General features: G+C 44.1%; 1 protein-coding gene across 2 annotated transcripts in view; it reads right to left on the bottom strand.

Moving 5' to 3' along the window:
- The window catches only part of gpr158a (G protein-coupled receptor 158a), a 59,426-nt gene that overhangs the window by 15,568 nt on the left and 32,010 nt on the right, over window positions 1-11,848 (bottom strand). For both annotated transcript variants that reach the window (XM_076761402.1, XM_076761401.1), the window contains exon 5: window positions 10,173-10,241. In XM_076761402.1, coding sequence (XP_076617517.1) covers window positions 10,173-10,241 — 69 coding nt within the window. The remainder of the gene's footprint in view (window positions 1-10,172; window positions 10,242-11,848) is intronic.

Below are 11,848 nucleotides of genomic sequence, written 5' to 3'. Positions count from 1 at the left end.
GTGAGGTTACACAAAAATATCTAAATAACAAAGCATCAAACAGAGAGGAGAGGCAAAGCAGCCGATAAAGAGATAGCAGGCGCTGAGCAACTTGCTGACGCACATTTAGGTCCATGGGGACAGAAGAGGGCACCGGGAAAATGAGTAAAAAGGCATCGAGGGAGAGCACAGCTCATGACTCCCTTTAAGATAAACTACAAAATAGCCGCTGGATCTCCATCACGTGCCACGAGAGACGGGGTGGTGTTATCAGCAGCATCGCTCCCTGCAGGGTCGACCACAACGGATCCCAATGAGTCGTCATGAAAAGATTTTAACACATTTAGCAGTTTAAGCCTCAATTTAATGGTGAGATCTCACCCACTGATCATTGTCACTGGTCAAAACCACAGTGGAAAGATTTAGTTGCTCATGTTTGCTAAAATAAGTCTTCTGTCTCTTGAAATCCTCTCTCCTTGTCAGTGGGATGTGCTCCATGGCTCGTAATACTGTGAGCAGGCATTACACCCTTACTCGCTAATGTTACACACAAAAGGGATTTTCAGGTGTACTTCAATTAAAAAATGATTCCTTCATTTCTGTTCTCTCTGGAAATACAGAAACACAAGTGCATCAACATGACATGACTGCATTTTGCAGGTTATTTATGTCTGCTGAACAACACACACTCCCTCCGGCGTCTTACCGAAAAGACCCCAAAGTGCCTGTGTGCGCTTTACTCATTGTAACTGTTAATTAACCCACTAGAATATTACACTTGCTTTTGCAAATGAACACATATCAGATTGTGAGTGCACAAAATAATTATAACCCCAAAACAATAAAATAATGTGGAAATTATACAGGAAAATGGGGGGTGTCATTCCCATCAGCCTCAGTTGTACTTCGTGCTAATTAGCATGCTAACATGATACACTACGATGGTGAACAGGGTAAAGCATCTTCAGCAACTTCACAGAGCAGCTAGCATGGCAGGACAAAGGAATATCATACTTGGATACATGTGAAATGAGAATTCTGGGACCAGAAAAGGTTGAGAAACCCTGTTACACCCACAGCAATGACACTATGACACTTTTGACAAACAGCAGCCACATTTTCGGGCAGCCTCTGTGTTGGGACTTGGTGCCAGCTTGGTTTGACTGGTTTATTCAAGCTCTGGCAGGTGACAAAAATGCCAAATGTGATTGGTTTCCATGCAGCTTAAACCATCCACTGAAGTTCGAGATGAGCTTCAATTTTTGCCCATGAAGAGAAAAATATTACAGAACGTGATGAGGCTCAAATTCCGGTTCCGGCACTCACTGCAACACAAAACTAACAATCCACTTCCTCTCCGGTTCATCTGATACTATAAGGTATATCCCCATCCCCCTCACTGACGCTCACACCAATGCCAATACTCATTTTAGGGACAGACAACACAGTGATGAGCAGACATTCATTACACAAGCCGTGCACTTTGGCCCTGAACCTCTGATAGGTTTCTCTTAACGCCGGTGTGCATAAAGAGTAAGATCAGATTCTGCCCTCCTTTCCTTTTGAAACCTGCCATTAATAATCAATGCTAAGTGCTGGGAATCTTAGATTCAGCGCTGTGGGAAGGGAAAGGGATCAGGTGTTATTCCCGAACGTGTGTGCGTACGTGCGTGCTGGCGTGCACGTGGAGGGATTGAGAGGATCGGGGTGCCGTATACCGACCTAATGGACATCAATATCCAGGAGACAATTATCAACACACTTACTACTCTTCATCCTGCTCGCCTGGTCTCAGTTACAGGATGAGTAACCGCTTGTGGAAACGCTGAGCGAGCACTGCCATCATCCAGCAGGCCTCTTTTCTCCAAACATTTTAAGTTTGCTGATTATTCTACAATTCAACACTATCAGATCCGTGGTACAGATTTCAGAGCTGCTACTGAGGACGTTTTTAGGAAGTCTCCAGGGTTTTATGCTGGTTTCGTGCAGGCAGGTGAACACGTCCCAGCTGGATGTCTGCCCTGATCATTGTGTTCATCTGCTGACCTGGTCTCCAGCCGCCCCAGACACCTGACTTCACACAACCTGGTCTCGCCGAGTGGAAACTGCAAAACAGAGCAGCGTGTTCCGCAGGTGCACACCTGAGACGAATAACATCAAGCCTCCATAAGCAGGTGAAACTTTTTTTTTAAGATGCGAAAGTGCACAAAGGCACATTTGGAGAAGTGCACAATGACAGAAAATACTCCTCCGTGACCTATCCTTATTTCAAGTCTTCAGTTTTTACTGATATGAAATTATTCATCACCAACCTTCTGCCCCGGACTTTTCTTTCATTTTTTTTTTCTGACCTGCCTTTATTGGACAAAATAATAAACTCACCACAACCACGTCACTCCATGTGATTGGAAGTTCTAACTGGCATCACAAAGAGCTGCTGTTGAGATATTAGCCTGACTTGTAGGACAATGACTAAGCAGTGTTTTGTTTTTGGACACTGACTGGACATGATGGCTGTTGAAGGGAACATCAGGGGGTTTGAACCTGTGATGCTTTGGATAAAGGGCAGCCTCTCTGACCACCACATCAACGTGCCACCTATTGAACTGAACAAACAGAAAGAGAGGCAGCTCCTTTAATAAAAGTATATTTTGGCTGAGATGTAGTTTCTTCGCTCAAGTATTTAAGACAAATGAAGACTGTCGGAATAAAGCACAGGCACATACCATACTTAGTCTAAGTATGGAGACATCCATGCGTCATCCGTGTCTGGTTCATCAATCAGCATATTTAACAGTGATCGCTGGTAAAACGAGGAGCGATGGGAGTCTAAAAGAACATAACAAGAGCGAGATTCGCACGCTCACCCACTTGCTCATTCAATCAACACTCAGTCACTTAATTTGCAGTTATATTTCATTCCTAATCGTCTCTCGTTTCAGCACCCACCAGCTGGCTCCACGCAGATTCAGTGGGTTGGTTACCCGCTCGAGTTTGTCCCCGTTGACACAACGGTGACGCAAACCAGCCAGCTGTGGTGCGAGCAGCAGCTTTTCCCGGGAGCTGCTGTGATGGTGGCTACCTCCGTGCTCGGCTCTCCTGACGTCCTCGCTGAAGCTGATTTCCTGCTTTTGTTTTTTACCTTCCCTGTCCATTCTGTCCATTTTGAAAAGAGGATATTCTCTCCTTAGTTTAACCTTTAGACTGTAGAAACACTGAGAAGACAGAGGAGGGCAGCAGCTTGTTGCACCAGCTGAGTGGAAGACTGTTGTCCTAATGTTTCATACTGAGACAAAGCTGGCTGTACACACACATAAGCCACAGTCAGAAATGAGACAAAGGTTTAAAACATCGAACATATTTGGATGAAGCCAAGATTTCAAAGCTAGTTTTTGATCACCAGTAGCTACGGAGCTATGAGGATGCAGGTATTACACATTCCTACAAATGGTTTCACATTACTGCCCCAAGAAAGGCAGCCATGCACCTGCAAAGGCAGGAAAGAAGGAGACTGCTGGTAGGTAAGCATGAATCTAAACAATGCAGGTTTCAGCATTTTCGCCCTGCCTTTGATTGAAAGTTTTACCCCATACACGTAAACACACCTAGTGCCAGCACTTAACTTTAATGTCATGAAAACACAAACTCCGGCACTCTGCAGTCCCCAAAGGCTTCATGTGAGAGCGGTAACACACCCACAACCACAGTATGACACCCAACTGGATGCACCACAGAGCATACACAAATAATTTTGTGCTAGACCGCTTTAGATAATTAGCTCTCGCTGTAGGGCGAACAGGAGATATTCAACAACTATCACTAAAAAAAAGAAAGTGGGTGGATTCTTTCATTAGACTAATGCAGTTCAAAACAGAGCATCAAAAACCAACAGTGTGTAATTAACTTGTAACGTGTAGACTATAAAAATGCAAATGTGTGTGTGCGCGGTTGTCGATGTGGAGGGTGAAAGCTTCAGGGATTGATCCCCTTTGCAGTGAAGGTCAGGGTCCCACAGGGTATCGATCACATGGGATGTTAGGCCTCTATCTCAATGCCATAAAATGAGTTCACTGCATTCAGCAGAGAGTAAAGATACCAAACCGTAGTCTGTTATAAACACTGTTAAAGTCTGATTCTCTGACTTCACAGAGTCGGATGCTGGCCTTGTTTAAGTTTTATCTGTAGATGTTATTTCTTTTAACATAAAGAAGCACTTGAACTGTGGACTTTAGAATAAGTGAAGGGGTCGGATTGAAGACAATAAAACTGGGTTTTCAGTTGCTCTTCAAGTGATTTTTGGCCACCTGGGGGCAGTAAAAAAAAGCTGTAAACACAACACTGACATATTATGACCTTATAAAGTTGATATTAGTTTTTTATTAAAATCCACTGCAGCCGGATATTGGGCTGATGAGAGTGATAAGAATGAACTAAAAGTCTAAACATTGCAGGCCATAAAACCAACACAATGGGTTAAAAGATGCTAAAAAAAGCTGTAGAGCTGAGTCGAATTGCAGAGGAGAGTAAGTCTCAAGCAACCTGTTTCACATTACACGATCCATTGTTGTTATAAAAACATGGATTAGTGCAGTTTGAAGCCTTTTTAAGTCTATTTAAGCTGCAGTGAAGGCTCTAACAGTGGTTTACTCGTGAACACCGCTAACAAATGAGCAATTACTTGCTTTAATTACTGTAAACTAATTGTGCTTTGTGGTGTCAAGTGCTCTCTGTCTAATAGCTTTCATGCTAAATTAAAAATTTCGACCTCATTTTGCATAAACACAGCAACATTCCGCTTCAAAGATGATACTTCACACGCGTTCATCCTCCTAATCACCTGGTGGATGATGGGAAATTGCAGCCTGGACTCTTAGAAACTTAACTTGTTCATATTAATTTTGCTAATATCTCTAAATGAATGAGGTCAGAACTTAAAAGACACCGATAGCGTGACCCAAACTGTTTTAATGCCTCTGAATTGTGCCTCTGGCAGACTTAGTAGAAATTTTAAATTATGGTTTGAATGTTGAATTATTATTAGGGGTTGGCAGCTATGACGGCTAGAAGAGCAACCTCATGCTAATGGAGCACTTACTGGAATGAAAATGCCAAAATAAAATATCATACATGAGTCATCTGTCAATGATGCAGTATAAACACATCAGCTTTCGGATTTAAAAAAATGACTGAAACTTAAAACGCTGGCCATTTCCAGTCAGAAGAACAGACTGTGCTAAATTTCAGCCTTTTGTTATCACAGTTTCTTTGGAAACTGCCACCAGCTAACAGGGAGAAAAATGACTTTCGGCCATTTAGTGTGTCTGTCTCCGTCTGAGTAGAGAATGGGATGGTGCAGCCCCGGGAATCATTCTGTCACAACAAAGCTCTCGTGCTACTTTTAATGTTTTGACATGAAATAGTGACAGCCATCCTGCCCCGCTTTTTCTGGTCATCATCTCCTACTCATTGCCCATCGCCTCTCTTTTCTAATCTCCAAAACACCTTCAGTACGAGACAGTGGGAGGAGGCGCCGGTGGGCGGTGGGAGCAGAGGGGAGGTGGGGTGTTGTAATAGCAATGGATCCATTTTTATATGAAAGCCGACACTCACTGCCACATGGGAAGGGCAGTTTTCTGGAGGGAGGTAATGGTTTCTTCTCCTCCCGCTGCTCCCTGAGGTGGGCTGAGTGTAAATTACATCCAGCTCGGCCTCTGCACAGCCAAGACCAGAGCTGGCTGCCGCTCGCCTCCTACAACTCCCATCCCTCCTCATCACCAGTTAGATCCTCAGAGATATTCCCATCTTGCTCGGGCACAAAGGGACGTATCGGAGAGGGAACAGCCTACATACATGTGGCGATGCTATCTTTCCTTTTCCAGTCTCTCAAGCTCTCAGCTCGCACAGATAGAGGGAGACACTCCAGCTGCAGCGGTGCCTCCTCGACTTCAACTTAGCGACCGTATGCTTTGGGAGACTCTACAGCACTTTGCCAAAGAAGAAGTGAAGCAGGGTATGAAGGGACGGCTGGAGAAGCAAACAGCAACCCTCCAGATTCACTTAAGTCAGATTGAAAGTGTCAGAACAGCTTGGATGGAAAGCAGAGCTGAGCAAGGGAGAGAAGTGGCTGGCAGACTGTGTTTCATGGCCTGTCAGGTCAGGATACATTATCCCCTGGCCATACTGTTTCTCATTAGCCCCCTGATGTGCTGTGAAGCCCTGTCTGCATGCCTGCCATGCATGGCGAAGCCCTGAGTTGGGTCAAGGTGGCACCTCGGCCCAGCTTGGCACCAAGACAATGCTGAGATTGGACAGGTGGAAAGACAAGGAACGAGGGACAGGGGGATCGTACCCAAAGGTCACTGATTTGAAAACCACAAAGGTTTGTCGGGGTAGGACAGTCATGAAGCTCTGTGCTCTGCCCCGAACAAGAAGATTGGGTTAAGAGCAAAACCTGGAGGGATGTAATCCTTGTGGTTTCATAGGTTTAGGTAGGTCTGAATTTGCCAGGTCAATATGATTATATAGGGTCTGTCCTTCAAAACCACAAAACCTCTCCATGCTGATGTCAGGCTGGATGATCGGGTTGTGCAAGGCCTCTGTTAAAGATCTGAAGATCTGGGTAGTTAACATGAGCAGTGAAAGCACACACAGCTGAAAAGATTAAAAAAAAACCTCATCAGCTGATCATCCGATCTGAGGGAAAGTCTCAGTAATAAGTGATCTGTGGGAAAATGCGCTGTGAAAACACCACAGCAACGAATGCTTAGCACAGGAGGTGTCGCCAACACTATAAAAAGAAACTTGCACATTAGCACTTTTACATATGAGTTAACATTTATGAATGCACAAGCATCAGAGCAGGAGGCGTGACATGTCTCACAGGGGAGAACATGCACGGAGAGGACTCGTGCTGACTCTGGGTCAGTCTGCACTGGTGCACACGCAGATGGACAGGAAGTAGTAAAGGGAAAGTGAGTCTCATACAGTGTGTTTACCTCCAGTTAGTGTTATTGTCAGCTTTCTGCAGTAACCTCATTTCTTAAACATCATTTAAAATGGAAACTTTCCTTAATCTGGACGAGGGATTGACAGAAAGCTGGTTGATGTAGCTTAATTTCTGCTGGAGGAACCTGAATTCCTGAACGCCTGCACGCTTAGCCAGGTTTGTAACAGGGTTTTTACATTTTTGTATCGGCCTTAGACAGACTGTGACAGCAGTACAGAGAGGAAAGGAAGTACATCCAAAGTTTGACTAAAGCTGATAATTACCAAGTCAATTTCCACAGCTGAACAAGCAAAATTCAACCGTTCGTGCACACACAGGAAAAACTACGTGCTCTCCCCCAATAAGAAATACTCTTCAAGCTTCAGTCATACAAAGGGGCGACACATTAATGAAAAAACAACATAAGGTGTCCTAGTGAGATGTCGGGCCATCATGAGCCTCCAGAAGAGCTTCAAGGCTCCTTATTCTCTACTGGAGGGACTTCTTGCATTTTCCTTAATATTGTAAAGCACCTATCCAAGTTCTGCCCAGGAGGCCGGGTGTCACCACCGCGCAGCGCCTCTGACACCTCACTCCTGTCTGAATGCATTGCTGGCTTGACTGGAGGAGATGGTGGCCTCTGAAAAAGCAAGCAGCGATCGTCATCCAAACTCTGTCACTTCACTCCAATCTAAGCCTCCCCAGCAGCGTCAATAAGAAGCTGCAAAGAGACAAACGCAGGGCTGGCAAGCTAATCCCGGGATCACATTGTGAATCACAAATGCGTGTCCGCTCTCCCCCTCTCTCATTTCCACAGCCAGACGGAAATAGCCGGCTTTGGCTGTGCCATAATTTTGCCTCTTTCCTCCTGCACTCCCTGTTCCTCCCCTTTCATTTCAAAGCAGGGGGGCTGAAGTTATTGCATGTGACACGCCCGGGAGGAGGGGGGGGATTGCATTACACCACAATGCCGAATACCATGGGAGAAGGATGAGATGTATCTCCTGCTGCTTAATAACAGTGGAATTATTTAAAATAGAAGCAGCAGCGGCGGCGGAATATTTCTGAATCTATATTTAGATGGGGAGTGATGCGTCTCACCCTCACAGCCGCGGCTCATGTGGGATTCGCAGGGGGGGAGACATGGAAATGCATCAGGGTGGAGATCAATCTAGCGTGCTGCACGGAGCCATGCGGAAAGATGCTGTTTTCACATGATCGGCCTGAGACGTTTTATCAAAGTCGCGTTCACGGTGACCATGTCAGCATAACAGCACAGAATAATCTAATTTCAGTACAAGCGCTGAAAGGTGGTAGAATTTATGGCGTAAGCTACAAAGTTAAGTTTCCTTTGTAGGAGCTTTTCACAAGAAATCTATTTTTAGCGTTCGCTGCCATCACTACATCAGCTGGAAACGGGATTATCGTCCACGATTCATTCATTCACCAACCAATAAACCTGAGTCCCAGCTTGCTTTCACTCTGCAAATTTCAAACATTATTACTTTCCAGGATCTTGTCGCAGCAAATTGCATTGATTAGCCGGCTCTAAATCAGTTGGCTTTAATTACATTTACCCTGCATTGCTTGGCTAAGCATATAGCTCCACATGATTGCAAGTAAATTGCAATTAGGCAATGCCCCAAGCACCCAAGAGGGAGACTTAACGGTGGATTCATGTAAATCAATGGTATGCAGGTGTGGGACAGAGGCTGGTCATCTGCAAGACTAACGAGGTGCTTCAGAAGTTGGCAAACAATGTCACCGTCTATTAACTGGATAAAGTTTCGTTGATTATAGTAACAGTGACTGAATTTCTTGTCTACACATGTTTAATGTCTGTTGAACTGTATATTCATCCAGTTTCTCGGAGCAGCAAATGAAGAAAGAGTCTCGGTCGGACCATAAAGCTTCAGCTAAACAGGAACCATTTCCAGGAGTTATTTATTCTTCACGAGCTGAACCGAGAACGCCGTTTTCATTGATTGTTTGCTCTGTAAGGAGACATCCACCAGCTTTGACCAATACTTTGACACTTTCTTTGCTTACACTTTAACCTTTTGCCACCCGCTGTTCTGCCTACAGGACCCATCATAATGTAAAACTTTAAATGAGTATAAACATGTAATATACGTACTGATCAATAAGACTCCTGTCTTCTCGCTCATTGTGGTCATTTTCGAAAAGAACGCCATATTGTAAAAATAATCCAGGTCCAATGCACAGTACAGGAGACAACAACGAAAACCTTAAAAATATGATGTCTCCCAACTTTTAAAGCCAACAGCAGTGTCATAAATAAGGTCCAAAATTCATTGTATTCAATTCAAGGGCTGCCATCAGTGATTAGTTCCATTATCAGTTAATTTGACAGTTATTTCCTTAATTAATCGATCGCTTTGTTAATAAAACATCAGAAAATAGTAAAAATTTTGACATTTATGTTTGAAACTGACACACGATGAATCGAGTAATTGTTCCACAATGATGGACTTGAGAAGTGATAAAAGCATGTGTCATTTAAGTGACCAGTTTGAGGGAAAAACTGGAACAAATAAGTCCCAGATTTTACAAAAAATGTCCAGAACATGAATTAAGAATACAAGGTCTTAAAAGGTTAAGGTCAAATCAAATTTGATGGAGTGTATTCTGTGTGAAGGTCTGAATGAGCGCAGTCTGTACGAAGCAGCGTGAGTGGCTGGTCAACAGATGGTAGTGTTGACAGGCTGCTGGGTTCATTGGCCAGCTCTGCGTGCAGTTAGCGGGGGGTCACCAACAAGCCCCGGCGTGTTTGTCTGTGCAGCTATATCACACAGACACCTTGGCAGTGAAAACCTGCTTATCACAGCTCCGTGCAGCTGTCAAGAAAAAACAAACATCACAACAGTGTGATTTATGCGCCGAGGTTTGTACTACCTGACAAGGCAAACGATCCTGCTCTGTACTGATGCCGCAGATCGGAAACTTTCTTCCTGAGCTCTGATTCTGTTTTAGACGAACGAGCGACAGCGTGAACTGAAGGTCAAACCGAATGCCAGCCTTCAGTCAATGAGAAGATTGTTGTTTTCAGCTCAAAGGAGCACGGCATGAGGATTATCAGCGACTGCGTCAAGAAAAGAGCACATGAAAGGATGCGAGCCTGCTCACGCACGCACACACACACACACACACACACACACACAGAGACTATTAAGTGTCTCAGGCTTACCGGAAAGTAGAGAAGCAGAGCTCCACACAGGATGGCCTCCAGTAGGACTAGTCCTGATGCTCTGATACTCTGCCAAAAAACGAAAGATGCACCAATTAATAAACTTCTCCTTTATGCATCATGCACTTAAACCTGCATTAATTAAAGATTTTTGGCCATTTAGGGCTACCGCACGAAGCTGTAAACACAGCATTAGCATTCTATTTCCCTATGAAGTTGTTATGAATAACGCGTTCAGCAGACGTGGAGCAACATTAGCATTCATTCGGTATCGTGTTTTTGGCCATCTGGTAAATGTGAATCCATTATTCACTCCTCTTTTAGCTCTGGTTTGGTCTCCACCTGCTCCTCAGCAGCTAATCAGCTGTATGTTCACCAGCCAGCTGCTAACATTTTGGAAACCAATACGCTGAAAGAAGCTAAAATGCTCCATAAAGCTGAGGGGACCTGCAGACTCGGGTGATGAGTTTCTGCAGGATTGTCATTATAAACATAATTATAATGTCCAACATCTCTGAATTTCAATAGAACCTTTGAAATGTCCTTCACATTGCAGGAGAGCTAAACAACTCTAAAACAGCAGGGTATCATAATATTCCAGGAGGATTGAAAAGTGCTGAACTCCAACAGAACAACCTGAAAGCTGCCGCCTCGGGACTTTTTACAGAGACGTTCACCATTTCAGGCACTTTGTGTGTAAGATATTTAACAGCATATCATCCTCTAATTGACATCATGCTGGAGGGAGCTTTCAGAGAGCAGGAGACAACTGTGCCACCCATTAAAAAAAAAACTTCAACCACAGCTATGTAGACCAAACCAGTGATATTTATCTTGTTTAAAATAAAAAAAACATTAATCTGCAGCCCAAATGAACCCATTTGTTTATGAAAATGAACTGCTTTTGATTTATCGCAAAGTTATCGCAAAGAGCTTTGAAACTAAGCTCTTAAACTTAGTTTGAGAAGATTAACGGGGATTACATAAATGAGGATTACATAATTATGACAAAGCCCTGGAGTATCTAAAAGTTTCATCTGCTTCATTAATGGGAGCGATCCTTTGTTCGACTCTGGCTGATAGGACGGAGTCTTCAGGTGTGTGGGAGACAGAGCAGCTCCCCTGTCGCCAACGTGGCGAGTCTTCAGGTTTATCCTCGCATGTCTAATGCTCAAAACAAAGCCTTCAATTAAGACAGTTAATTGACAGCAGAAACTAGAGGCTCGGAGGAAGTTAAATCAAAAGTTTACTTTGGTGGAAAGTGAACTTGTTTACACAGACTTTCATTTAAATTGAGATCAGCAGTGATAAATGTGACACATTCAAAGTGCTACTTATATAGAAGCAATTCTGTTTTACAGATTAATATATTCATGATTCAGCTAACATGTCTGAGAAGACAAAAAGTAAGAGAGAGCACTAAGTGTCTGTCCAGTCTGCGTCTGTGCTGCTGGAGGGTGTGGCCAGCCGGTTGTGGCCCGCCCTCTTGAGCACACCTGCGCTCATCAATCAGGACTCACCTGCTCACTCAGTAGAAGCACCCGGGTTACAAATAGTCTTCCTGCGTGGTAATGATCAGACCTGAAGCAGTATTCTTGTCTTGCCTGCCTTTTTCTACTCCTAATTGGTTGTTTTTCCTGTTGTGCTCAGGTGCCCAGCCCACACCTGTTTCATCC

Source organism: Chaetodon auriga, chromosome 21 (assembly GCF_051107435.1).
Source record: "Chaetodon auriga isolate fChaAug3 chromosome 21, fChaAug3.hap1, whole genome shotgun sequence".
In the NCBI taxonomy this organism is placed as follows: domain Eukaryota; kingdom Metazoa; phylum Chordata; class Actinopteri; order Chaetodontiformes; family Chaetodontidae; genus Chaetodon; species Chaetodon auriga.
The sequence above is the reverse complement of the archived record's forward strand: the minus strand, read 5'-3'. Positions and strand labels throughout refer to the sequence as shown.